The following is a 25,962-nucleotide window of genomic DNA, read 5'->3' on the forward strand; positions in this document are numbered from 1 at the left end:
AAGCCAGCAAAGTGACAAAGTGCAAGAGTTTCATAAGTCCCTAGTTACCATGTTCTGCATTTCTGAGTGTAAAAACAAATCTTGAAGCTGCTTCATTTCCACCCTCTAATATTGCGCAAAAAATCTTTAACCCTAACTGGAAATATGGGGAAAGGAATTCTTGGAAACACCGTTAATCCTAGCCAAGTCGATACATTACAAAGCCACCACAACCCCTATATATGGGAGGAGAGGAGGAAAATGGATAGAAGGAACTCTCAGGGGCTATTTTTCTGCTAGCAGCCATTATTATCTGCTTCTCCCCCAGGTGCACTCTACCCTGTTTTGAGCCTGTTTCTGGGCAGCACTGTATTGACCTGGTTACTTATCTGCTTTCCAGTGGCAGCATAGAAAAATAGGAATAGCTCTTCTAATGTAATAAGAAGGGAGAGAAAAGAGCACAACCCTAAATGTCCCCCTCAGCTAATATCTTGGCTGTGTTTTCCTGCACCAACCCTTGACTGATGCTGTTCCACTAACATCCTCCTCATCACCCCACTCACTGCAGCACAACTCCCTTCCAACAGAGCCTTCTAATTCCATTAGTGCTTTGGCTTCATCTTCTGCTCTGTCACATGGATGCTGACATCAAGGTTGGTAAGGAAAAGTTAATGGGCCATATATTTGCTTTCTTGCAAGAAATTGTTAAAAGTAATATAAAAAATGATAAAAAGAAATGACTGAATTTGTTGGTTATATTGTTTAGATTTTTCTAGGTATGTGTTTGGCATAGTTCTCTGCTTCTCTGACAAATCTATTTGGGGGAAAACAGACAATTAAGATTATAGTCTAAGCCATAGGATTTTTAAAGAGTTATGCATTTTTGGACCATTCACTCAGAGGAGAAATATGTTTAAAGAAAGCTAATTGTCTCAATTGCTTGCAAGGATGAGAAAGGAAGAGTATACCATGACCAACAGCTGCTATTATCATTTTGGAGTATCATTCATCTGTGAAATTCTTCCCCTTGGCTCCATAAATTGCAGCAGTATTTCTTAGAAGCCAAAGAGGGGAAACATGCTTTGTGTCTAATTTCTAACACTGGCTTGAGATTGGCTAAAGCAATCAGTAGCATCCAGACTGGCTAACACATGTATGTTTGTCTCTGAGATGTCTTTCCCAGTGTCTTGCAATACTAAGCCAAGAAATATAAGTAAACAATATAGATTAAGCTTTATTCTTATTTCAGCGTGGTAATAGAACTCAAACTCCCACTGAAATTAAATTCAACCAGTTAATGTAATCTTTAAAAACTTTTTTTTTGCATAACTGACAACTCAATGTATGGATCTACTTGGGAAGTCACAGAGCATGCTGGCCAAACATGAGTAAAGAAATTTTCTTAGATGGGCCATGGTATAGCTTAGCAGTGCAGGGCCTGCCTGGAAAGTGTGAGGTCCTGAGTTTGATTCCTGGTACCGAAAGAAAGAAAGAAAGAAAGAAAGAAAGAAAGAAAGAAAGAAAGAAAGAAAGAAAGAAAGAAAGAAAGAAAGAAAGAAAGAAAAAGAGAGAGAAAAAGAAAGAAAGAAAGAAAGAAATTTTCTTAGATCAAGTAAACAAAAGAAAAGAGAACAGGAGATGGTAATGGTCTTATATGTTAATCTTACTGTAGACTGTTTTGGGGAGATAAACCTCTTGTGCGCCTGCTGGGTACTCTACTCCTTCCTTGCCTTATGAGGTCTTGGAGGCTGAGTAATCAGGATGGAAGTAGAATGCAAAGAGTGCCATTTTAGAGTAGAACACAAAGAGTGAAACATTTTAACTTCACAGAGAAGTTATAGCTCTGAGGGGGCAGATGGAGTGACTCATTTTCCTGAAAAACACAGTGTCTTGACAATGGCTATGAAAGCTTGATGACCCTTAACACCTCATGAAACAGAAATGAGGCAGTAGAACAGGTTGAAAATGTTAAAGGGAGAATGTAGGAACACAAAAGAAAGATGACCAGGTGACAAGTTAAAAGTAACCCAAGGAATAAGAGCTGTCAGAAGCCTCTTTGGTAATACACCTGAAGCAGGACTTAAAAAAAAAAAAAGTAAGTCCTTCCCAGCCTTGGGTAGCTCCTCATCATTCCCCTTATCCCCTATAGCTGTAATTCCTTGTTCTGATACTGATAAAATTAATAACTATGTCCTGAAAACAAAGTTTATGATCCTCTGTTCTCATATGATTCGAAAGACACTGTCTTCTTTCAAGGCAAAGTTACAAAACTGTCTGCCCTTGTCCTGTTCTGGTAAAATCATTTGCTATGTCACTAGAAAAATCACCTCTTTTGACAAAATATATGAAAGATGGAATTTCTCTTTGTTCCACATTCAGCCATTTTGGATAGAGTCTACTGAGATGGTGTATACACTTTAAATAAATCCTCCTGACTCCCATTTGGTCGCTCCTGTCTCTTGGAATTCTACAACACCTACAAACACTTACCTTTGTTAATACATTAGAGAGCCTCCAGTGTAACTCTTTATCTTCCTTGGTGGAGGGAAGTCAGATGACTATGCAATGAGGTCATAAGGGGAGAGATTTTACTGCACAGTACTCCCAGCAAGGTATAGTTTACCTTCATCAGTCTTTTACTTGTTGCTTCCAAATCCTGGTTATTCAAGCCTTCCAACTGTACCTCATTTTTTTCTTTCATTGTTCCACTCACTATCTCAAAGGAGTTAATATAGTAGACACATTCACTGAATAATCCATGTGTGTGCTCAGGAAGACAGTAGGATGGCTTTGACCTAAAAGTAACTGTAGCCAATGTTCGAAGATACTATAAAATCAGCCACTTGTAGTATTCTTTCTTTAATTATATGTGATCCTGTCTGAATTTTCAATCTAAAGTCACTGATTTCTGAGGAGCTTTGATTTTTTCTCCTGTGCTACTTGAGATTAAACTCAAAGCTTGGCAATGAGCTACACCCTCAGACTTCCCTTTAAATTTTTTTTTTTTTTAGTTTAGAGACAAGCTCTCACTAAGTCACTAAGTTGCCTAGACTGGGCTCAGATTTGCAATTCTTCCTCACCCTCCCAGTGTGCTGGGATTATAAGTGTTCACCAATTGCCCAGCCTCTTGATGTTTTTGATGTGGCTCTAATGGAGTGTATTTCATGCACCCAAATAATTTCCCCATTTATATACATACAAATTTCCCCAGATGAATATAATTGTTGTGTGTTACAAACATATACTAATAAAAAATTTAAGAATCCTACTTATTTTAAGCATTTCTTTCTGTCTGGTAATAAAAAGTAGTATTGGTATATTAAGACAATAGGATTCAAAATAATGTAAATGAGTTATTCACTTTAGTTTCTCTGATGGAAGAAATGTATGAGTTAAATAAGGATCGGAGTAAGAAAAATCCATCTACAAAATATTGAAAGAAAGAGAAGAGTTTGGAGAGGGAGGCTACAATTATCTTCTTAGAGAAGATTTGACAAAAATGACCCTGAACATGTGCAAAGGGAGACTAGATTTGAATCTGCTAGGAAGAGAAATAAAGTAAAATCACTTTATGATGGAACCTTCAAAATATTTTATAAATACTTTATGATAACTAAACTTAGTGCTAAAGCAATCATATTTTTTAATTCATGCCAATCATCACATGTGCATTGCCTTGTTTATTTTGAATGTTATTCTGAACAAAGCCCTTACATTCTGCTAATAGTGTTGCCTGGCAGTCTCAGTGGCCATTCTGTGATACCTTCTTATCAGCGTGAGCTTCTTAGCCCTTGAGAATGCTTGACACCATCATTCCAGACATTCTCACATGGATGTTTTTGTCCTTTACAAGGGCTTTGAGATTTGATGCTGAATCAAAGAATTTGCTTCTAAGGAAAAATACATTTTATTATTATTCACGATGGAAATTTATCAAGAGCAAAAATTGATCTTGACTTGGGAAGAGGGTAAATGAGTTTCTTTCAGTCTCCTTAGATTGGGTGTGGGTAAATGTATTTGAAGAGTGGGAGCCTTTTTTGTGTGTGTGGTGGTGGTAGTAGTACTGGGGATTGAACCCAAAGCTTTCACAGTGAGCTATATCCCCAACCCTTTGTATTTTTTAAGAGTAGGTCTCAATATGTTTCTAAATTGTAAAGGCTGAGTTTGAACTTGTTTGAACTCCTGCCTCAGTGTCCCAGAGTGCTGGTATGTGCTACTACAACTGGAGAAGAGGAGATTTTAAACCCTTAAGCCTTTACTGGAGAGATTCTAGTCTCCTTCCCTAGAGGTTTTCAAAACATCTACTCCTTTTGGCACCTCTTCTTCCTCATTCTATGAGTTTTAGGACAATTTCATCCATGACTCTGTGGACAATCTTCCCCAGTAGACAATGGCAATGTCAGCAGTTATTTGAGCAAATGTCTTTACAGAGTTAAAATAAGTATTAAAAAACCATGTTGTGGTTTTTTCAAATGTCTTTTATAGGATCTATAAATCAAGGATTAGGAACTGGGCAGTATTATTAGCCAAAATTGAATTTTGAAAGAAAAAAATTTCTTTGGTTCCCTCAATTGCCATGATAGTTTTTATTTTTTGAAAAGTAGCAAAATGTACTAGGATAGTGAAAAAGCAGTGGGCTTGTCTAAGTCAAAGCCTGGGTTCTAACTGCTCTGCAACAGTCTTATATGTTAAGGAGCGTGATTCCTCTGGGCTTTAGATAAAGTAGGAAAATGCCCCCCCCCAAAAGAACTACAATAAAACCTTATAATTCTATCTTCAAAATTATATTCATAATATTTTGGATCAAAAATGTGAAATATTATTTTGTCTTGACACTTCTTCCATAATTTATTTTCTTATAGCACAAAAAATACATGCAAGTTGTCTTCTAAGAAGCAGGTTGAACCACAGGAATGCGTTTCTAGTTCCCTTTGTTGAGTAATTTAAGAAGAGAAGAGGATTTTTGGGGGAAAGACTCTTCAGAGAACAGTGGCTTTCAGACTTTAGCAGTATTGGAATCACACAGATGCTGAGTTCCATCCTCAGAGTTGCTGATCCAGTAGATCTGTGGTGGGATCTGACGATTTGTATTTCTAACAAGTTCCCAGGTGATATTGGACACCACACTTGAAAACCACTCCTCATCATTGAGGCAGTGATCTGAATCTTTCCATGTCAACCTTGTCACGACCTTCTGTTTTGTTTCCAGAAGATTCTGTGTTTCAGTAATAACCACCACACAAAAGAGGAAACCAAAAACACAGAAAATGGACAATACAGCAAACTCACATACCAGTCTCATCATGTCTCACAACTGTAGACACTCCAGTTCACTTGAAAAAAAGATTAATGTATTTTTGGATGGTACACCATCAATTTTCAGCAGGATACAATAAATAAAGTTCACAAATCAGTTCAGATATGGTTTAGAGTCTCTCCACTTTTCCCAGGAGTAGTTCATATTTATTATTTTCATGGTACTGTTTACTACAAAAACTGCTATGAATGTTACATGTATTATCTCATGTAACTCTTAAACAGATAGATATTATTTTATCTCCATTTTAAACATGAAACCAAAACCTGGGTACAGTAACTTGCATGAAGTTATTTTTTTAAAAAAAGAAGTGGTAGAAGTAGGATTTGTTACTAAACTGCCTTTAATTAGGTGTTACTGGAAAACTATAAAACACTGCTTACTGTTTACATTGTGGAAAGTGGGCCTGTCTCCCATGGATAAAGTGGGAATAAATAATGGGTTTATTGAGTGGCAGAGAAAAAGAACATATTTTAGTTAGAAGAGATGACCCTGAAATATCTTAAATGTAACTCACCTTTTCTATTCATCAAGTGCTGCATTCTAATTATTATTTTCTTTCTTTCTTTCTTTTTTTTTTTTGGTACCAAGGATCGAACTTGGGACCTTGTACTTTCAAAACAGGTGATGGAACCACTGAGCTAAATCCCTTGCCCTATTATATTCTATTTTACTTGTTGTATTTCTGTTCCTTAAAGAAATATTTTATATCCCCATCCCCAGAATGGTATGTATTTGTTTTTTCCTGCTGATACTCAAGGAACTACTCAAACTTTTCAATTATATTATGTAATCCTTTAGCCAGATGTCCTGGTGTCTCAGAGATAAATGGAAAGAGGACCTTGTGTTCCAGGTTTGTTGCTGCTCTCTGAGGGCCAGGCAGTCATTGGTTGCTGCGTTTGCATCTGATGATGGGGCTGAGCTTCATTAGAGATGCTCAAATTTTTCTCCACCACAGTTTGCATGATGGATGATTTTCACATGCACAAAGCCAGATTTGGGTGAAACTTATAAATATTTTGCAGGGACACAAAAAATAAATATCATTGCAGATAAATTTTTTCTAACTACAATAATTAGCATAATGCCAGCTTACTCACCATGTCAAAGATAAATCAACAGTTAACAGCAGTTCACAGAAAGCCAGGTCTGACTCTGTCCACCTCTTAATGACAAATCAAGAAAGCACTTTAGAATGGAAGTAAGAAGATGACATTGTCATAAAAATTATTTGGACTGCAATCTAATTTATTTTTAAGAAGAAATCATTTCCAAAGAGCAGAAAATTCTTATTAATAATGAACTATGGGTGACATCACTCACACCTGATCACCAGTTTGTGGTTGAGGAGCACCGGAATAGATAATATTCAGATCCTTTCCCATAAACATCTCATTTTTTGGTCATGAGTGCTTATTCAGTAGACTGTCAAGATATTTTTTATAGACTGAAAATGAGTTACTCTGCACTGTCCAGTTTGTTAATCTGAAAAAGAAAGGATGTTGCTGTTATTCCTTAAAAACATTTAGCCCAGGGAATGTCAGACTCATTTTTTTTTTCCTGCAGAATTGCAAGAGGCATTGAAAATGTCAGGCTGGCTTGTGAAGATTACTGCCATCTGACATAAAGATGGCCTCAACTAGGGATGGAAAAGGTGATGGAGACTACTGATCAAATCCCTCAGATGAGAAATATTTCAGGTTAAACAGATCACTTTCATTTTTGCATTCAGCCTTTCCCCCGTTTACTCGTTTACTTATATTTACTTATTTTTTCCTTGGGAATCTTAAAAGCCTAACTGTAGAATTTTTAGAAACTATTTGTAATCTCCTTAAGGACAGTTCCATATATCCTTTAAAAATTCCTTTTAGAATATTTGAAACATTTACTATTTAGCCTATTTATTCTGGCACAAAAGCTTCAAAAACAGGATATTTTCCCAAAGTCCTACTTTAGCTATAATGTGGCAAATCACAAGCCTGCTTCTATAATTTTTTTATATGGAAGTCTTGGAATTTCCACAGCTTAAGTTCTGAGCCAAGAAAAATATACAGAGATTGAAAGCAGGGAATTTTCGAATTCTGTTGACTTATTACACAACATTACACTTTTACAGATACACTTGCTTAACAGGGAGTTGATTTTAAGTACAATATAGATATGGAAAGTTGATTTTTATGAACTCAGAAAAAAAAGTGGTAAAAATAGATTTTATCTAATAATACCATATCCTAAGACAGGGTGTGCCTAAATTATCTACCAGGCTTTCCTAGACTTTTACCGGTACAGGAAGGCCAAAAAAGGTTTGAGGTTGAGCTGAATTGAGACTGTTTTGAAAGTTGGCAGTGTACTAAAGTGGGAGGAAAACTCAGTGGAAAATCCGGAAACTTGACTTCTAGTCCTGATTTTCCTATTACCTACTATCCACCTTTGAGCAAGTCAGTCAGCCTCTCTGACTCCTGGTTTCCTTCTTCTAATGGAGATAAAATAATCACCCTGCTTACTTCCTAGGAGGAAGGCTTGTTAAGAGGTTTACCTAAGATTTAAAAAAATTTAGAGAATTTTAAAAATTATAGTAGACCTTCGAGTTACAACCGGCCTGACATATGAACAACTTAGGTTATGACCAGAATTTTAGTTTTAACTTTAGAACAAAATTTTGAATTATGACTACTGGTAGCTTGTGATTCCAGATGGTCTCAGATACGGATTTAACCCTTAAAGAGTTCAGGAAGGAACATGACAACATCTTTTTCTGTGTGGGGTTGAGAAATCCTGGGCCAATGTCTCTCTAAGGACACTGAGATCTGCTTGTATACAGGAGAGAGACTTTGAAGGCTGTGTAGAGGAGCCCGAGCCTTCGATTGACTGACTTGAATTACAACCAGTCCTCGAAAATGAATTGAGTTCATTAGTCAAGGGTCCATTGTATAATAATGCTATAAATGTGAGATTTCTCTCTATATATCTTCTCTATAATTCAATTAATCTGAACATACAGCGTTGAAGTTGGGTAGGATGACAAACTTAGTTGGTACAGTTTTGCTTAATATGACATGGTATTTAGAGCATTAATATTTACCTCCATTCTTGTAAATCTACCTCACTATATCTTTGGTTTGTAAAGTATTAATAGTTGTGCTGAAGAATGTAGGGAAGCCTACTGAGTTCCTATTAAGACCATGATCTTCCATTTTGCTCTTCTTCCAAAGCTCAAAGAATTTCTGGGTAAACCACTCCTCCCCTGCTTGCCTTAGTAATACAAACTGCTTATGAAACTAGACCCAGAAGATGAGACTAATTAAATCTGATTTCAGAATTTCCTCTAACAGACTACCAAGATTAACCCCATATTTCCTTACACGTCTCTTGACAAGATCAAACTTCTACACTCAATATCAATACATATCTGTAAATTCCTTATTCTGCATCTCCCAAGACTTTTATTATGCACTCTAGAATTTGAGATCCATCATCTGAAAAATCCCTGATGTTGTCTACCTTCACTAATCCTTTCCTTCATCTTTTTATTTTAATGGAAACCTGGTTTGGCTTGCTAATACTCCACCAGAATCCTGTCAGATGGTGGCCCCACATGCTACAGAGCCGGGAGGTCAGATTAGGGATTCTCCTTCTTCTCATTGCAACTTCTAAAAATTGCCCAAAGTGTTTAATCTCCTGATACATTTGGTGACCCTACTTCATTCTTTAATGATTTTCATTCATTCTCATCCTCTCTACCATGCCTATCTTTATCTTACTAATTTGAGTACCCTGAGATCTGCCCACGCCCTACCGAGGTCCCCAGTCACGCGGAAGACGCCGAATTACCCCGCTGCAGACAGGCAGGGCTGCCCACGCCCTACCGAGGTCCCCAGTAGCGCGGAAGATGCCAAATCAGCCCGCTGCAGGCAGGCAGCCACCTGGTTCCACACTACAAAGAGGCAGAGGACACCAGAGCAGCAGACCAAGGTACTGAGTTCCGCTGCTCCCGGCCCAGAGGTAGGGGCTTCCCGGTCAACATCCCTCCCGCTGCTCCTAGCCCAGAGGAAAGGGCTTTTGGGCCACCTTCTGTCCCGCTGCTCCTGGCCCAGAGGAAGGGGCTTCTGGGCCACCATCTCTCCCATCGCTCCCGGCCCAGAGGGAGGGGCTTCGGAGCCGCCATCCCACTGCTCCTGGTCCAGAGGAAGTGGCTTCCCGGCCACCATCCCTCCGGCTGCTCCTGGCCCAGAGGAAGGGGCTTCTGGGCCACCATCTCTCCCATCGCTCCCGGCCCAGAGGGAGGGGCTTCTGAGCCGCCATCCCACTGCTCCTGGTCCAGAGGAAGTGGCTTCCCGGCCACCATCCCTCCGGCTGCTCCCAGCCCACAGGAAAGGGCTTTTGGGCCACCATCCCTACCGCTGCTCCTGGCCCCTGTCCCACCTCTCCCAGCTCAGAGGAGGTAATCCGTGTAGGTGCTAACAGACCCCACCCCAGTCTAAATGAGAAAACATGTAAATAAGTCTCAAAACCAGACTTCCAGATCACCTACAGCAACCCCAAAGGGAAATGAGATGGAACACTCTGATACTCAACCACCTGGACCCACTGAACTGACAACAAAAGGGGATCTGGAAAACATGAAATCAGAAATAATTTCTCAGATAACAGGAGAGATTGTGCCCCTAGTGCAAGACATGATTAATAAATCTAGAGAGGAGCTGAGGAACATGATGGAATCCAAACATAGGAAACAAATGGAATCCATAAAACAGATGCAAATAGATTTCCAGGACATGAAATTTGAGTACCCTGTGGACCTTGACTCTTTGCCTATAGTAGTCCTTGTATCTACCAAAACTTAGTCATTTTTCTCCTGTGGCCATTCTCTAAAACTTATCATTATCTACAATATCTCTAATTGAAAGCCTGATAGCAAAATTCCCAGTTTCTCACCATCACTTCGTTTTCTTTTTTCTAATTCATTTACTGTATTACCATCCCAAACTAACTGTTCTCTGACTCTGCCTTGCTGTCCCTGTACACCACATTCCAGATTCACCTTCATATCCCATGCTATCTCTCTACACATAGTGTCCCAAAATTGGAGAACCCTCAATTTTGGATAATACAACATATTCTTATGCTGAATCCACACTGCTATAGCTAAACCTCACTAAAGCAAAGCCAGTGAGTCTTTCAGGGGTGTGAAATCTTAAGGAATTTATTTCACATCATCCACATTCCATATTTCAGGCCACTAACAGCTTCCTTCAAACCCTTTCTACAAAGATTGGAGAAGCAGCTTCTAAAAGAAACCCCTAACTCACCATTTTTCTGTTCAAGAATTTTGTACTTCTACTTGGTGTTGACTTCCCTGTCCTAACTTACAATCAATCTTCTCTACTAGTACATTTGCTCTTCACTTTTTTGTTCAGTTCCACTAGAATGTAAGCCACATAAAAGGGAGAGAATGTTTGCTTTGTTGCTACTGTATTCCTGAGCACCCAGCACAGTGGGTGGCACAGAGGAGATCTTTAATGAATACTCATTTTGTCACTAACCTTAGTGTAAAGGGAAAGTAAACATGTCCATGTCCAGGGGCTCAGATAGAAACACTGGTCATTCAGAGCAAACCCAAAAGCCTAGAGTCTGCAGCCAAAAGCTGGAAGCCTATTTAAAGCATAAAAGGGTAAGAACTAAAGACATGAAATAGCATTTTCACGAAGTTCCTGCAAAAAACTTAACCCTTATAAGAAGACCTGCATTAGTTTCTTTGGAATCATAATGCCTTACCCACAAATATTTGGCCAATTTGTCTATGGTTATTTAGCTACTCATTAGCCTTGAATTCATAACAATGAAAGGGAAGGACTTTAGAGACCATCCAGGCTGCCTCTTTCCTGCTTTATAGGTGAGAAGACATGGATGCCAGAGTCTCATGGCAGATTAATCCTTCATGTACAGAACACAGATAAGAACCCAGGTTTCCGGGTACCTTTTTCTTCATGATACTCTGTGAATGTCAAAACGTAAAGACTTCTAAAAGGAAACATTCCGAAAGAAAACTTTACATGTTGCTTATGAAGGTTGGAACTTTAATTTATAACAGAAATCATCACATTTTAGAGCTTTCCAAAGGGTCTATGCTTTTGAGAAAAAGTCTGTATTAGAGTCACATTATGAGAAAAAAATCTTTTTTACTTATTTTATATCCCAACTCTGATCACTGCACATTATGAGGTATTTCCAAATTCCATGAGTCATTCATAAATAGATATAAAACATTTGGTTTAGAATGATTTTTCCTCTCCTTGTAATTGCTCCTTTTCTTTTTCTCATGATTTACTTAGCTGTCTACTGCAAGCTCATGAAATGTCTTCTCCAACTCTCTCTTCACCAATGTAAACAGATGTTTTGCAATCATTTTAGAATGGGAGGGCACTTAAATGTTTTTGTCTCCTCAACTCCTTAGTGTTCGTGTATAAATGAATAATGGACTCAGATTCATTTGCGGTCAGGAATACGGTGGGATGGGTCTCATGGGGCTGTCTTCTAAGGAAATTCCATTTGGGCTCACTGGAGGCAGCTACAAAAAGATGGAGAACAGGTATGTTTGGGGCTCAGAGGGTCCATTAATTTTCCTCCTAAACTCTAACAAGGGGCAAAGGGAATTCCATTTTGGGATTTACAGTCTTCAGTCCTGACAAGTCCCAAGAGCGTCCCCACAGTCTGTTCAATGCTTTTTTCCCGGATGCCTACAGCAGATTCTAAATCCTCAGCAAAATTTGTTCTGATATTTTAAATTCAAAAACAGGCCTGAAAGTGGTATTAAGAAACTTACAGTCATCTGTAACTTTAGATGAGGGTACAGTCTTCAGGGATATTTATCCTATTCATAATGTCATATTGGAGTTAGATTTCACAGGCTTTTGACCCTCTTAAGTTGCCTTAATGCTTGAAGAAAAGATGTTTTTCCAACAAACACTGAACTAATTTGGCATAGTGCCCCAGTTAGAGACCTGAGAGTGAGAAGAGCTAAGTTTAAGACACAGTTCCTGCTCCTCACTCTGTGCAGTCTGCTCAAGTAACCAAATTTCCCTGTTTCCTGATCAATAAGACAAAGATGAAAACGCTCACCCACTTCTTTCACAGGATTGCTGAGAAGCTCATAGGCAAAAATCTCAAGTCACTTTAGAGGACTCTTTAGGTAAAAAGTTACACAAATGTCAACTGAAAGAAATGACCTGAATTATTAGCTCAAATATCATGTACTTATCTATTTCATATAACTTCATAGGTTTGGGGGTCACACAAGCAACAGTAGATCAGATAATCTGTAAAAAATGAGCAAGATTTCTATACCCAAAGAGGTAAAATCTTTGAAGAAGTAAAGCCCATGCTGGAAACAGTATTAAAACAATTTGAAGGTTAGATGTTTTTTAAAAAGGGCACAGATGGGGATTAGCAGAGAGGATGGAAGTTCATCCCAAAGAGGAGAAATGGAATACACAAAAACACTTTCGTTGACCTGAAATGCTACACTTAAGCACAGGGCATAGTCAAAGCATAAATGATTAAATTTTGAGTTCTGTTAAATAAATTTACAAAAGGGAAAAGAAAGGAAAAATAATTTTTATAGTGATGCTCTTCCTCCTATTATTCTTTTATGTAATAATTCAGTGATATATTAAAATTTACACATATTTTTACTCAATGATATGCAACATTTTCCTCAAAATTCCAGAGTTATAATAAGTCCATGGTAAAATGGGCTTCTTACCACACAGTTTGCTTTTTCAGAAAACCTCAAATTTATGTCAGCTCACTAAAATTTACTTTACTTGCTAACTGACAGGTAAGTAAATGAAAGATGAACTATGTGAAAATTCTTTACTGATACCACACAGGTCTTCTTCATTCTGATATAGGAACTAACTGTTCTTATGTCTTCATATTTCCAGTGGTAGCAGGATGTCTATAGAGTAATTTTTCAATAATGAATTGAACTGAACTCAATTAGGAAATTTGGAAATATGATAGAGATTTCTAATTTCCTGTCTACTCATCAACCATTCCTATCTTTTTGTTAATAGAATCCTGATTTCTTTGTGGGTAACAATGTATACAAATATTCAAACTCCTGTCTTTTCAATAAGGTATTAATGGAAGACACTGCTTGGACTTCTTAGTAATTTCTTTAAAAGAGAAAAAACTCACTGTTTTCTGTTTTCGTTTGTTTGTTTGTTTTTGACTTCTTGATCTTCTCTTTTCCCTTGTATCCTGCCTGAAATACAGGTGATTGTTGGTGAGAAAGTGGCTGTAGGAGGACCAGAAGGGTTAGTCACATAAGTATGACAAAATTGGAACTGGAAGCAACCTTTGTCTTCACTGTTTTCTTCAAATAACTGATCCAGCTTTGACATGCAGACTCTTAGACTTCTACTTCTAAAGGCCATTGTGAAAGATTTCATTACATAGAGATAAAAAGAGTCACATAGGTAAATTGTTTGGATCTATCTAGAGTAGTGATTCTCAAATGAGGAAGGATTTGGTGAAATGAGGAAGAATTTGTATGAAAGACTCTACCAGAATGATTTTTCACTTTCCTTACCACATCTGCTATGACCTCCAGAAAAAGGAATTACTTCCTCCTCTCACTAGGGTGAGAACTGCTGTCACAATGAGTCCCCATTGCTGCTGAGAATGTTGCATTCTTGGCTATGTTAAGGCACTCAGGAAGAAAGGTTAGAGAACTCCGCTCCAGAGAGGCCTATGAAAAATCATAAATCGAATGCTTGCAAGTCTTGAAAGTGCTGGAGTTGTTATGTATTCAGTCAGTTTGAAGGAAGCATGCCTGAAGCCTCTCAAAATGCATCCACCCAAAAAGTGCAAGATGCTTGTAATTTCAGTGAGGGGATTGGTAAAGTCAGGCTAAAAGGTTAGATAGCACTGACTGTTAGTGTTGGAGGATGCCTCAATGGCCAGCTAGTTGGATATCTTATATAAGGCAAAACTTGACCTCTGTCACATTGTTCAGAGATATCATCAAATTGTTGCTTGAATACTCCCACTGATCAGTACCTGTTGAATTCGTAAAGCAATCCATTGCACTGTGGAAAACATTTGGTAACTGGAAAGTCTTTCTTTACCATGAACTTAATGTGATTGTATCTTATTACTATATACCATTTCTATCATACTTTATTTATTTAAAGAGACCTGATGTTCAGCATTGAATTAATAGTCATTAAATCATATAAGTCATTTTGAAACAGTAGTTTTATCTGTTTCTGAGCATTTGTAGACCTGGTCAGAGAGATTATGTACATTTGTGTGAAAATTCTTAGGTGGAGCACTAGACTTGAACTCAGAGCTATTGACTTTGATCAAGCAGTCTTTCAAACTGTTATAATTTATTCATTCAAAGATGGTTTGCTGAGCCTTTACTATCTACTGGTCACTGTGTTAAGTACAGAAGGAATGGTACACACATATTCCTGGCCCCCCTAGATCAAATAATTTAATAATTGTCTATCCATGAGTCCTCTTTTTAGCTATTAATAGAACACAAAGAAGTCAATCCTTCCTCAATCATTTGACTATCATATTACTTCACAGGTGTCTTTTCTAAAGACAAAACATGTCCCATTCTTTCAACAGCTCCTCCCAGGCAGGGATTTTGGAGTTTTCCAACATCTTTATCACTTTTCTTAGGAACCTTCTATTTTGTCAAGTCTCTTCCTCAAGAAATTGCACCCCAAATCACACACCCCTGCTTCCAGGATGGCCCGGTGAGTGTATGATGCACAGAAATTCCTTCCCCACATGACTAAAAGGTTAAATTACTATGAATGTATCTGAGTTCATCAGGATTAGTTTCTCATGGCAATGTTGTCTCATGCTCATTTATGGTTAACTAAAAACAGAAGAGCACCTTCTTATGGCTTACACTTACATGCTGGGATTTAGTGCATTCCTATTAAATTTTACCTCCTTATCTACATCATTATTAAATCTTTTGAGACCTTCTTTGTCTTAATTCGGTCATTTGTAAGGTTAACTCTTTCCCAGTCTCACATTATGAACAAATTAAATAATTGTGTGCTCCATGTTACTGATAAAAACGTTAATCTGAACAAATTCAAAGACAAAACCCAATAATACTTTATGTAGACAAGATAGTCTTAACCTGTTAACCCTGTTAACCTACAACACTATGCACTCATTTATGCCACAAATAATAATAAGTGCCTAATTCTGGGCTAGATGCTGAGATGAAAAATGAAACCATGTGAGTTAGCAAGTTGGGGCATGCAACGTGTCATCAGGTGACTGCAGCATGGCAGGTGCTCCACCTGTGAGAAGTAAGGAGGGCACGTAATAGGGTGCTATCAGCTCAGCCCACCATCAGGTAGAACCTCAGATGGCATCCGGACCCATGGAATGATAAAGGACTTGGCAGAAATTTCCTGAATCCACTAGGAGTTAAAGAAACAGATTAGCACTTTCCCAAAGTGCTATAATATATCCAAACTCTGAAGTGATATAATATATCATGACTTGATTCATTTTGAATCTTATCAATCCTTTAGATCTACTCTGAAGCTGAGTAGTGAACTTTCATGATGCTGTTAATCTTCTATGACACAAGCATTTTAAGGCCCTCTAAATTACTTGGTTACCGGCTAATTTTGCCTGAACCTACTTTTCTAGTCCCTAAAGATTTGGTAGATGAAGTTACACTGATATATCACTATTAGGTATTATAAAAGTAGGCAAAACAATGAGCAAGAACTAGGCCATCAAAGGAACCGACAGTCCATTGGGGGAGGTAGACCTGCATGTGTAAAATACAAGGAAGTGCCCCTTCCGTTTTCTTTTTGATGGACAAGCACTTTGTGAGGAGCTGGCCCTTATGTGTGCAGTGCTAGAACAGCCAGTTAATTGAGCCTTTAAAAAGTCACTACACTGGGAAGAAAAAACAATACTATGACATTGGTTATTGTCCTCTCTCCTATAACAAAAGACAAATTATTTTTTATGTTTTAAATGGGTTTGTTGTTAAAACACACAGCCCAAACAATTTACCACAAAATGTTTATCTAATGTATTCCATATCTTTGCATTTAAATCTTCAAAGACTTATTTATTCAGGAATTTAACCACTGTACCTACCTGGCAATGCAAGGTCCTGAGTTTGATTCCCAGTACCAGAAAAAACAAAACAAAACAAAACACAGATAGACTTTTTTAACCAAAGATTTGGTAACTTTTCTAAAACAAAAGAGAAAAGTTATATCTCTTATTTTGGCATTAATATTCAGATACATTGCTTTACTTTTCACTAAAGAAAATTCAGACAGTTGATGTTTCTTCATCAAAATAACTAGTTTTATGAATAAAAAGTATAAAATTAAGAAGTTGTGCTGTCACCTTTAGCAAAATGACTCATCAAAAGAATCTTTTCCTTTTTCTTGTAAGAGAAAATTTAATCTCTATTTTAGGATTGAAAATAAATTTTTTTAATGGAGAAAATCAGTTTGCATAATGGGATCATCTATTCAGGTTTAAAAGGAAAGTGTAAGTTCTCTGCCTGCCCATTAGATTCAGCCTGGTTCTACCATCAGCATTTTCTTTTATCTTTCTTGCAAAGATATTCTTTTGCAGTTGGCAATCAGAAAAGCCTGCATTTCACAATCTCAAAAGTGCCTTATTTTCTCAGGATGCAGACAGTAGTAACACAGAGAGCAGCTGAAGGGGTTAACATTGAGACTTGGCTGGGTGTCAGTTAAACTTTTTTCTCTGGCTCTGCCCTGGGTTTCCCCTTGAAGGGATTTCCCTCCGCCCCTACAACAGGACCCTTTATAAAGAACGGACTTTCTATTTCACTCACACTAGCCTTTCTGGCTTTAGGAGCTGAAGACTCTTCCCAGGCACTTTCAGGTGGGACAGAAATAAGGCTTTGGAACCAGTATTTTCTCATCACAGAAGGAACTTTAAAATGCCTGGGAAGATAGCCATGATCTTTGGAGTTTCAAATATACTTTGGATAGTGTTTGCGGCCTGTAAGTTCTTCTTGATCTATTCCAAATGTTAACATTCCATTTAGCCCTGCTTTTAGCTTTAGTCAGTTCTCCTGTGGTGGTGGAGAAAGGAACTAGGATTTTAAACAATAGGGAAATTTTAATTTCACCAACCTTTTAATGTGCTATTGAGCTTTGCTATATACCACTATGCTGTCATACTTAGAGCTGCAAATTAATGTTTTTAATACCTTTTTTCCAATGTCAAATGAGTAATTTGGATTCTATCTTAGTAGGTCTGTCTGTTTAGTTTCCTGTACTTGATAATGAGGTCAAACTTTGCAAATAACAAAATAACTTTGATGAATAGGCATCAAGACAGGAACTGAGAGTTCCCATAAGTGAAGGTGATTCTGACACCTCCTTTGGCAGGGACTTCAGTGCTTTTTGGCCATGGTGGAAATAGTCAGAAGCTATTTAGGAAAAGGTCATCTGGGCTATACTTTGGATGTTTTACTGGAACAGAGAAGAGGGAGTAAGACACCAGACCAACCAGTGGTAAATTTGCTTCTCTCTTTTTTGCTGTTGCAGCTCAGGCTTTTAAAATTGAGACCTCCCCAGAATCCCGGATTCTTGCTCAGATAGGTGACTCCATCTCACTGACTTGCAGCACCACAGGCTGCGAGTCCCCATCTTTCTCTTGGAGAACGCAGATAGACAGTCCGCTGAATGCCAAGGTGAGGAATGAAGGCACCAAGTCCACGCTGACCATGGATCCCGTTAGTTTCGAGAATGAACACTCCTATCTGTGCACAGCAACTTGCGGATCCAGGAAGGAGGAAAAAGAAATACAGGTGGATGTCTACTGTAAGTGACTTAAAGAATCTTTGATTTTCTCTCAATTTTGCTTTAAAATAGCTTTTTAAAGATATATTTTAAAGAAAGCTTTTAAAATGATATTCACGTCCAGAATCTTGGCTACAAAACATATGGCAACAAGAAAGTTTGAGACTGATGAGGCTAGCACTAACACAAGTTTTGGCTTTTATTTCCATCTCAGTCACAAATATGGTAACAAGATTCTACCTCTATGTGCCCCAACTTCCTTAGCTATAAAAATGAAAATCTCTAAGGTTCATTTTTCCCCCAAAATTTCCGTTTGATTATATCCATACATGTTTACTTGCTCATGCATCTAAGTGATTCATGAATTGTATCCCACAGAGATTTTCCATTCATTTATTCTGATGCAATTTGAAGCTTTTAAAATCAGTTTAAAGATTCAGTAGATCTATCATTTAGTAATAGGTTTCAGTATAAAAGTTTTCTCCTTAGATATAATAAAAAATACATCTAAACATTTCACTCATTTGGCCTTTATGTCAATAAATTTAGGAATTTTGTTGCCATGAAACCTGGGTGCTCAGGCTCAAAGGTATTTTTATAATGAATTAGGTTTGCTTCATGAATGTATGTCTCTAGTTTACCAGCCTACCAAAAATGCATTCCAATCCACTTTCAAGTCAGTAAATAAAGTTAGTAAAAGGAGTAACAAAACTAACCTTATGTAAATCATTTGAGTTTGGTTTCTGATGGCCTCTTTTTTTTTCTAAAAAACTGTACTCATACATTGTACTCATATATAGTAATTTCTTCATGAAGACCTTATTTGATGATCTGATAATTAAATTGGTTTCTTTTTACTGTACTGTATTCCAGCTTTGCCCAGTAACCTCAATTGAAATTTCAACAAGCCCTATGTGTTGTTAAAGCTTCCCAGGAAACTGTGCCAGAAAAGCTGCTTTCAATTATGCTGCTTGTACACACATACTTTATGTCTGTCCAGCCTCCTGAGTGCCTTGAAAGGTCTTATGTAAATACAAGGAAAAGTAGAAAGTTCTTATATTACCTGCCATAAAACCGAGTGGACTACAGGCACCTTTCTTACAGAATATAAGGGAAAGAAATAACTGTTGGAAAATTAAAAATACTATATTTTCAGATAACAAACTGTTCCTTTGTCTTTTGCCTGCCAGTAGCAGTTAAAGATTTTAGAAAAAGAGAAATAAGGACACTTCTGGCTTTAATTATCCTGCCAGGGGTTTTCTCCAAGAATGTCTCTTTCTCATTATGTTTAACAATTCTGTCTTCATTCCATATTTGATTATAATATTCTTTGAACCTTTATTTCCTTCTTATTACACAAAGTCTCAAATCCACCTAAGTGTTACCATGATGACAGACTACAATAAGAAAGGTAACCCTTACAAACAGGCAAGGAAATTGTGTGTTCCATACTAGGAGGGTCAGTGCAGTACTGGTTGGGTTAGATTGAGTTAGATTTTACAAGACGAAAATCTCAAATTGAAGGATTGTACAAGTATATATTTCTGGTGGATAAATTCCTGTCATAGGCTCCATTTTCAGAAGCCAACTACTTCAAGTTACTCTTTTTATTTCTTAGCATATCTTTTACAACAACTCTTCTTTTTTTTTTACAACAACTCTTCTTGAAATGATATTCTGAGCTTTGAATTTCTTATATGTAAAATAGATCTATATATGCTCTGACTAAAATAAGAGAATATGATATAATATTAATCTTCAGTAACAATATAAAATAATACATAAATCCTAAGTTTAAATGCCAGCTTTAACATTAGTAGTTGTGTGACCTTAGGCAAATTATACAGATGGACCAAGTTCAATCTTTAATCATCTGTGAAATATATTCTCTATTTCTTAGGATTATAGTGAGGATGAAACACAATCATTTATGTTGAATCTATAGCACAGAAACAGGCACCTATAAGTTTCAACAAACATTAGAGTTATTTTCTCCCTTCTTTTACTCTAATAAGTTACAAACTTTTATACAGGGTCACAACTGAAGATTCCTCTTGATGGTTCATTCTGATTCTTGCTTCTAGAATCCACCCCAAACCATAGAAACCATTAAATGATTTGTTATGCCACATTAAGACCCCTTTAACGAAACATTACATTTGATTTGCATTGCATTAAAACAGTAAAAGATCTTATGAACATGAACAGAAAGTCCACTCATGATTTGTTTGACTTTGCAGCTTTTCCCAAGGATCCAGAGATTCATTTCAGTGGCCTTCTGGAGGTCGGAAAGCCCATCATAGTCAAGTGTCTGGTCCCTGATGTGTACCCATTTGACAGGCTGGAGATGGAGTTACTGAAGGGTGACTCCCATCTGAAGAATCAGGAATTTCTGGAAGATATGGACAAGAAGTCCTTGGAAACCAAGAGTCTTGAAGTAACCTTTACTCCTACCATTGAAGATATTGGAAAAGCACTCATTTGCCGAGCTAAATTGCACATTACTGAAACTGATTCTGAAGAATCAAATCCCAAAGAAAAGGAGACTAACAAAGAACTGCAAGTCTACAGTAAGTAGTTGGGTGATGTGGTCTACTCTTTATATGAATTCAAACTTGTATGTATAGCACAACAAATTTAACAACTAGGTCAACAATAAAACTGTAGTTTTTAATCCATTTTTATTTATTGAAAACATATTTTTCCAGTAGTATAATTCAGTGAAAAGAACAATGGATTTGGACCAAGAAGACTTGATCTTAATTTCTGGCTCTGTTAACTGTGTGACCTTGAGTTACTGGATTTCTCTATTTCTCTGTCAAAGAGGAAACAGTGTTACTACCTGATTGGGTCGTAGGAAATAGGCTTACATGATAAAATACTTTTAATCATGCTTTGTAAAGGCTCCTATAATAGGCCTTGAAACACTGGTTGCATAGATATAGAAACTTGACAAGATGAGCACTTATCCTGTGTGTGTGTGTGTGTGTGTGTGTGTGTGTGTGTGTACACCTATGCTCGCACATGCATACGTGCATTGGCTGGAGACAATGGGATGAGGCTTGATTGCTTCTACCTCTTTGAGAGTGCCAGGGGACTTGAAGCAGTCTTGTTGTCCTAGGATTGTGTCCAAATGGACTCACCCTGCTCTATCTGAGACTAAAATGCTATGTTCTGTTATATTTAAAAGGATTCTCATCAACTATTTCATGTTTAGCCAAAAGAAAATGTGCTAGATTTCAACAATATTTTGAAAGAAACAGTCGAGATAGGCTATATTTTTCCCCAGAGAATACAAAACTTGGAAAAGAGAGCTGTAATTAAATATTTGAAAGATAGTTGTATGTGAAAGATTTATTTTGTAACATCAGAGAACTATACTATGACCAGTATGTAAAAATTAGTTACAAAGAGGAAGATTTCACTGTTGAGTTGAAATAGGAGAAATTTTTCTAATAATTATAGATGTTCAAAAATCAAGTTGACAGCTGGGCATAGTGGTGCACACTTGTAATCCCAGCATTCAGGAGGCTGAGGCAGGATGATTGCCCAGAGCTCAAGGCCAGCCTGCACTACAAAGTGAGACCCTGTCTCAAAAACAAACAAAATCAAGTTCACTGTTTTGTAAGGCAATGAGTTGCATCTTTCAGAAAATATTGATGCCAACTTGGATGAGGTCTTTGTAAGATTCCTAGGTAGGAGATTAAGCCACATGACTCTAAGGGCCCTTCCTAATTTCTGAATATTTACAACCATCTGAAAACATCCAACATCAAAAAAGATAAATTAATCAGAAGCTAAACTGACCATTTTTATAATGACTCAGCAGTCCTTTATACTAACTTGGCAGAATAAGTTTGAAGAATATTATCTCTGTTGGGTTGAGATGATGCTGAAAGATTGCTAACATTATACTATACCCTGCCTTTTCAGTCTCACCCAAGAACACAGCTATCTCTGTGCAACCCTCCACGAGGCTGCAAGAGGGTGACTCTGTGACTCTGACGTGTTCCAGTGAGGGTCTACCAGCTCCTGAGAGTGTCTGGAGCAAGAAATTAGACAATGGGAATCTACAGCTTCTTTCAGGGAATGCAACTCTCACATTAATTGCCATGAAAATGGAAGATTCTGGAATTTATGTCTGTGAAGGAGTCAATCAGATTGGGAGAAACAGAAAAGAGGTGGAATTAATTGTTCAAGGTGAGAAGAATGTGAAAAAAAGAATGATAAAGGTGTTGTCATGGGGATTTGAGTGAAAATGACAGCATCAATGCTGAAATTCCTTCTCTGCATATTATTGATGATTCATTTGTTTGTCATGTGCTTTAACACAAATATATACTTATTATACTCATACTTTTTGGAAGTCTCTTCTCCTAGTGCTTTCATGGCTCTGCTTTTTGGATTAGTTTTTAGCTTACATCATTTCTTGACTTCCTTACTCTTTGGTTTCCCTCTTCCTCCTGTCCTGTGATTATTGACATGTTTCAGTTTACTGCATCTAGCATGCAATACTCTTTTTTCTCAGTCAGGATGGTCAAGAATCAGACTGTTATTTTCTAGTTATTCCCAAATACATGCTTCCATTCTATATCACCAAATCTGTTAGTTGTTCCTCAAAATGATACCTGGAATCTGACCTTTTCTTCAACCTTCTTGTTGTTGCCTTATATTATCCTCTCTCACTTGGGCTTTTGAAGGATGGTCTTAAATAGTAGCATTCATTGAATACCTGCTATGTTTCTGACATTTTATATAAGCTATCTATAATCTTTAAGAAATAATAACTAAGAGGTATTTTATATCCATCTTACAGGTGACAGAATGGAGTCTCACAAAGATTAATGATGGTATCATCTATTGATCGTATACTTATTATTTACTAGGAGTTATATATTCTATTTCAAAGATATTATTTCAATCTTTATCATAACTCTTTAAGGTAGATAGAAACTCAGGCTCAACATAGTTCATAATTTCTCAGGTCAAACAGCATTTACAGGCTCATTTTCATCTAAAACTTTATGCCTTTTCAATTGTACCTCATTGTCTATTTTTAATTTTTAATTAATATTTTAAATTGACTAATCATAATGTATACATGTACAAAATACAATGTGATGCTTTGGTATATTCATAAAATATAGGATGGTTAAATCAAGCTAATTAACATATCCATCATCTCACATCACTTTTTGTAACAAGACATTTCAAATTTATTCTCTTAGTTATTTTAAAATATAAAATATACTTTAAAAATTAACTATAGTCACTCTACTGTGTAACATAGTTCAAAAACTTATTTCTCCTAACTGAAAATATACTTTTTAGCCAAAAACTTCCTATTTTCTTCTTGGCCTACCCCAGCCTCTGGTAACCACCATTCTACTCTCTACTGTGACTTTGATGTTTTTAGGTTACACATGTTAGTGAGATCGTGTAGTATCTGTCTTTCTGTGTAGGGCTTATTGCACTTATTCTAATATCCTCCAGGTTCATCCATTTTCTCCCAAGTGGCACAATAACCCCTTTTTCTAAAGGCTCAATAGTATTCCATTGTGTTTATAGCTAGTTGCTTTAGGTGACCTCCCTGCTGTCATTATGTTCCCAAGATAATCTATCCTACCCACTGGTATCATAGTTAATTACCTGAAACAAAAAAAGTGCTCATTTCTTACAACTCTAGCCATATTTCTTAAAATTGTCACATATAACTGCCCAATCTGGTTGGAAACTACCTTTGCAGCTTTGTGGTGCTCTGTGCCTTGTTCATGGTGTTCTCCTACATAGAATGGCCTTTCCCCTGCCTGCAGCTGCCCAAGTCCTAGCCATCCTTCAGGACAAAGATTCTGTAAGCTTCCCAGTTCCAGACTGTGTCAGGCAAAGGTATTTGCTCCCTCCTTCATGTACACTCAATAATTCTTATAGCCATGTATGCATTTCTGTACAGTTCTACACACACTAATTAGAGCTTTTCTCCAAGAATCCAAGGATCTATCTGGTGCAGGCATACAGATATGAAAAACACAGAGCAGCTGCCCTGTGGAAGCTTACAAACTAGGAAGGAAAGAAGGGCATGTAATTTAGTAAGAGCCAAAATAGGCTAAAAATAATCTATTTAAATGTGTCACTCCACTAACCTGTAAGGTCCTTAAAGTCAGGAACTGGCTGTATATTTGTGTATGTCTGTGTGAGTGTGTGTGCACGTATGTGTGCACACATGCACATGCTTTAATGTTTGGGTACCTAGCATAGCACCTGACTGACACAGTAGGTTTTCAGTAAATGTTTGTTGAATACATGAATAAATTGTAAATATAGGCTACACAAATTTTTAAAATATGAGAATGTGAAGTTTAATCTTAGATGATCAAAAAAATTAAATTCAAACTCACCATCAGTAAACTAACTCAATTGGATATTAGGTTAGCATTTGCAAATGACCAGAAGAGTTATTATACTAATAAAAAGTATGTAAAGCCAATCATCCTGGAATTGTTCTATCCCATCATAAACTCCATTCCATTTCAATGCAGAAAGGAAATGTATTATGGGATTGGAAAGGTTGTTTTGTATTTTGTATCAGATGAGATAATAACAATCTTAAATATTGAAGATACAATTGAACCTTCAAAGACCTTTTAGCTTCCTAAAAGAGTTCCTCCCCAAGAAGCTACAGTAAAATATGTAGCCAGGACTGCTCACAGGCAGGAAGCTGATCTACTTTAAAAGTTCCTCATTCTCATGCTAGCTTGTAAAAGAAATCAGAAATTCTCCTTATTGTTATGGAGGATCTCTCTTTAAAGTATGATATTATATGAGTTTGAGATAATTAAAGGAGAGTCTCTTTTGAAAAATACTGAGATGTCACAATTACACAAACTAAATCAAGAAAAGTAACTTTTTCTGGCACAGATGAGAACCATGAAAAACATATCATTGGATAATTTGTGTGTTGAAATTTCTCCCATCTCCTACCTACTATTTACAAAGAAGACTTTTAGTGATCATCTGTCACTTTCAAGTGACAACTTTCAAGTGCCCAACTGCTCCCAGTTTCTTCTGGGGACTAAAGTCAAGACTTGGAATTCACTTTCTCTCAAAATAGCAGCCACTCAATCAAAACCTGTGCACATGAGTACTTCAGACTTAGGAGTTTGATCTCACCCTTCAGCTTTAACCCCCTGAGATAATTGCAAAGTATTTTTATACTGCATCAAACAAATTCTAGATATAATCATGTTATTATGTTAAGGCTTAAAAGTTTTACTTTGCTTTAGGTGTGACTCTCAAAGATAGAACTTTATATTGTTGGAACAGAAGTTCTAAGCACTGGTCCATCATTGATATTGTATCTAATTAGATTACATTTTTGGGTAGTTTATTTCTAGAACCTCCTTTAGGTCTTGTTTTACCTCTTCATGAGGATGACCTGATTTAGTAGTTTGAGCAACAGAAAAGCTGTTATCTTTAATCAGACATACCTTGCATCAAGTCTTAAATTTTGCCACATGTAAGCTGAGTAAAGTTAACACTTGTGAGCTTAAATTTCTTCTAGGAGATTTAAGATTATGGCACATGATATATTAACTATTGTTATTCTCTAATTATTTTGTTATGAAATTTTGTTTTATTTTTCACAGAAGAGTGATTTTTATATTTCATTTATTAATATCTACATGTATTACATAAAAATAAAAAAATTTCCTATAGGAGAAAGAAGAGGAGAGAAGAGAAAAAGAAAGAATAAAAGCAGAAGGAAAATGAGAAATCAGAGTAAATAATAGTACCAGTTCAGCAATCATTGTGAGAATT

At 36.9% G+C, this 25,962-nt stretch overlaps 1 protein-coding gene across 2 annotated transcripts in view; it reads left to right on the forward strand.

Moving 5' to 3' along the window:
• Positions 1–310: 310 nt before the first annotated feature.
• Positions 311–25,962, forward strand: part of Vcam1 (vascular cell adhesion molecule 1) — a 36,295-nt gene continuing 10,643 nt past the window's right edge. The window contains exons 1-7 of one of the 2 annotated variants that reach the window (XM_021247851.2): positions 311–632; positions 13,574–13,776; positions 14,939–15,069; positions 17,192–17,343; positions 17,893–18,168; positions 20,388–20,717; positions 22,081–22,347. In XM_021247851.2, coding sequence (XP_021103510.1) covers positions 17,280–17,343; positions 17,893–18,168; positions 20,388–20,717; positions 22,081–22,347 — 937 coding nt within the window. In that variant the 5' untranslated portion in view covers positions 311–632; positions 13,574–13,776; positions 14,939–15,069; positions 17,192–17,279. Of the gene's footprint in view, positions 633–13,573; positions 13,777–14,938; positions 15,070–17,145; positions 17,344–17,892; positions 18,169–20,387; positions 20,718–22,080; positions 22,348–25,962 lie in introns of those variants that run through there. The other variant, XM_004869135.3, reaches the window with a different exon arrangement.

This window comes from Heterocephalus glaber, unplaced genomic scaffold (assembly GCF_053883595.1).
Source record: "Heterocephalus glaber isolate CG9 unplaced genomic scaffold, H.glaber_assembly_v1.0 deba00001442, whole genome shotgun sequence".
In the NCBI taxonomy this organism is placed as follows: Eukaryota; Metazoa; Chordata; class Mammalia; order Rodentia; family Bathyergidae; genus Heterocephalus; species Heterocephalus glaber.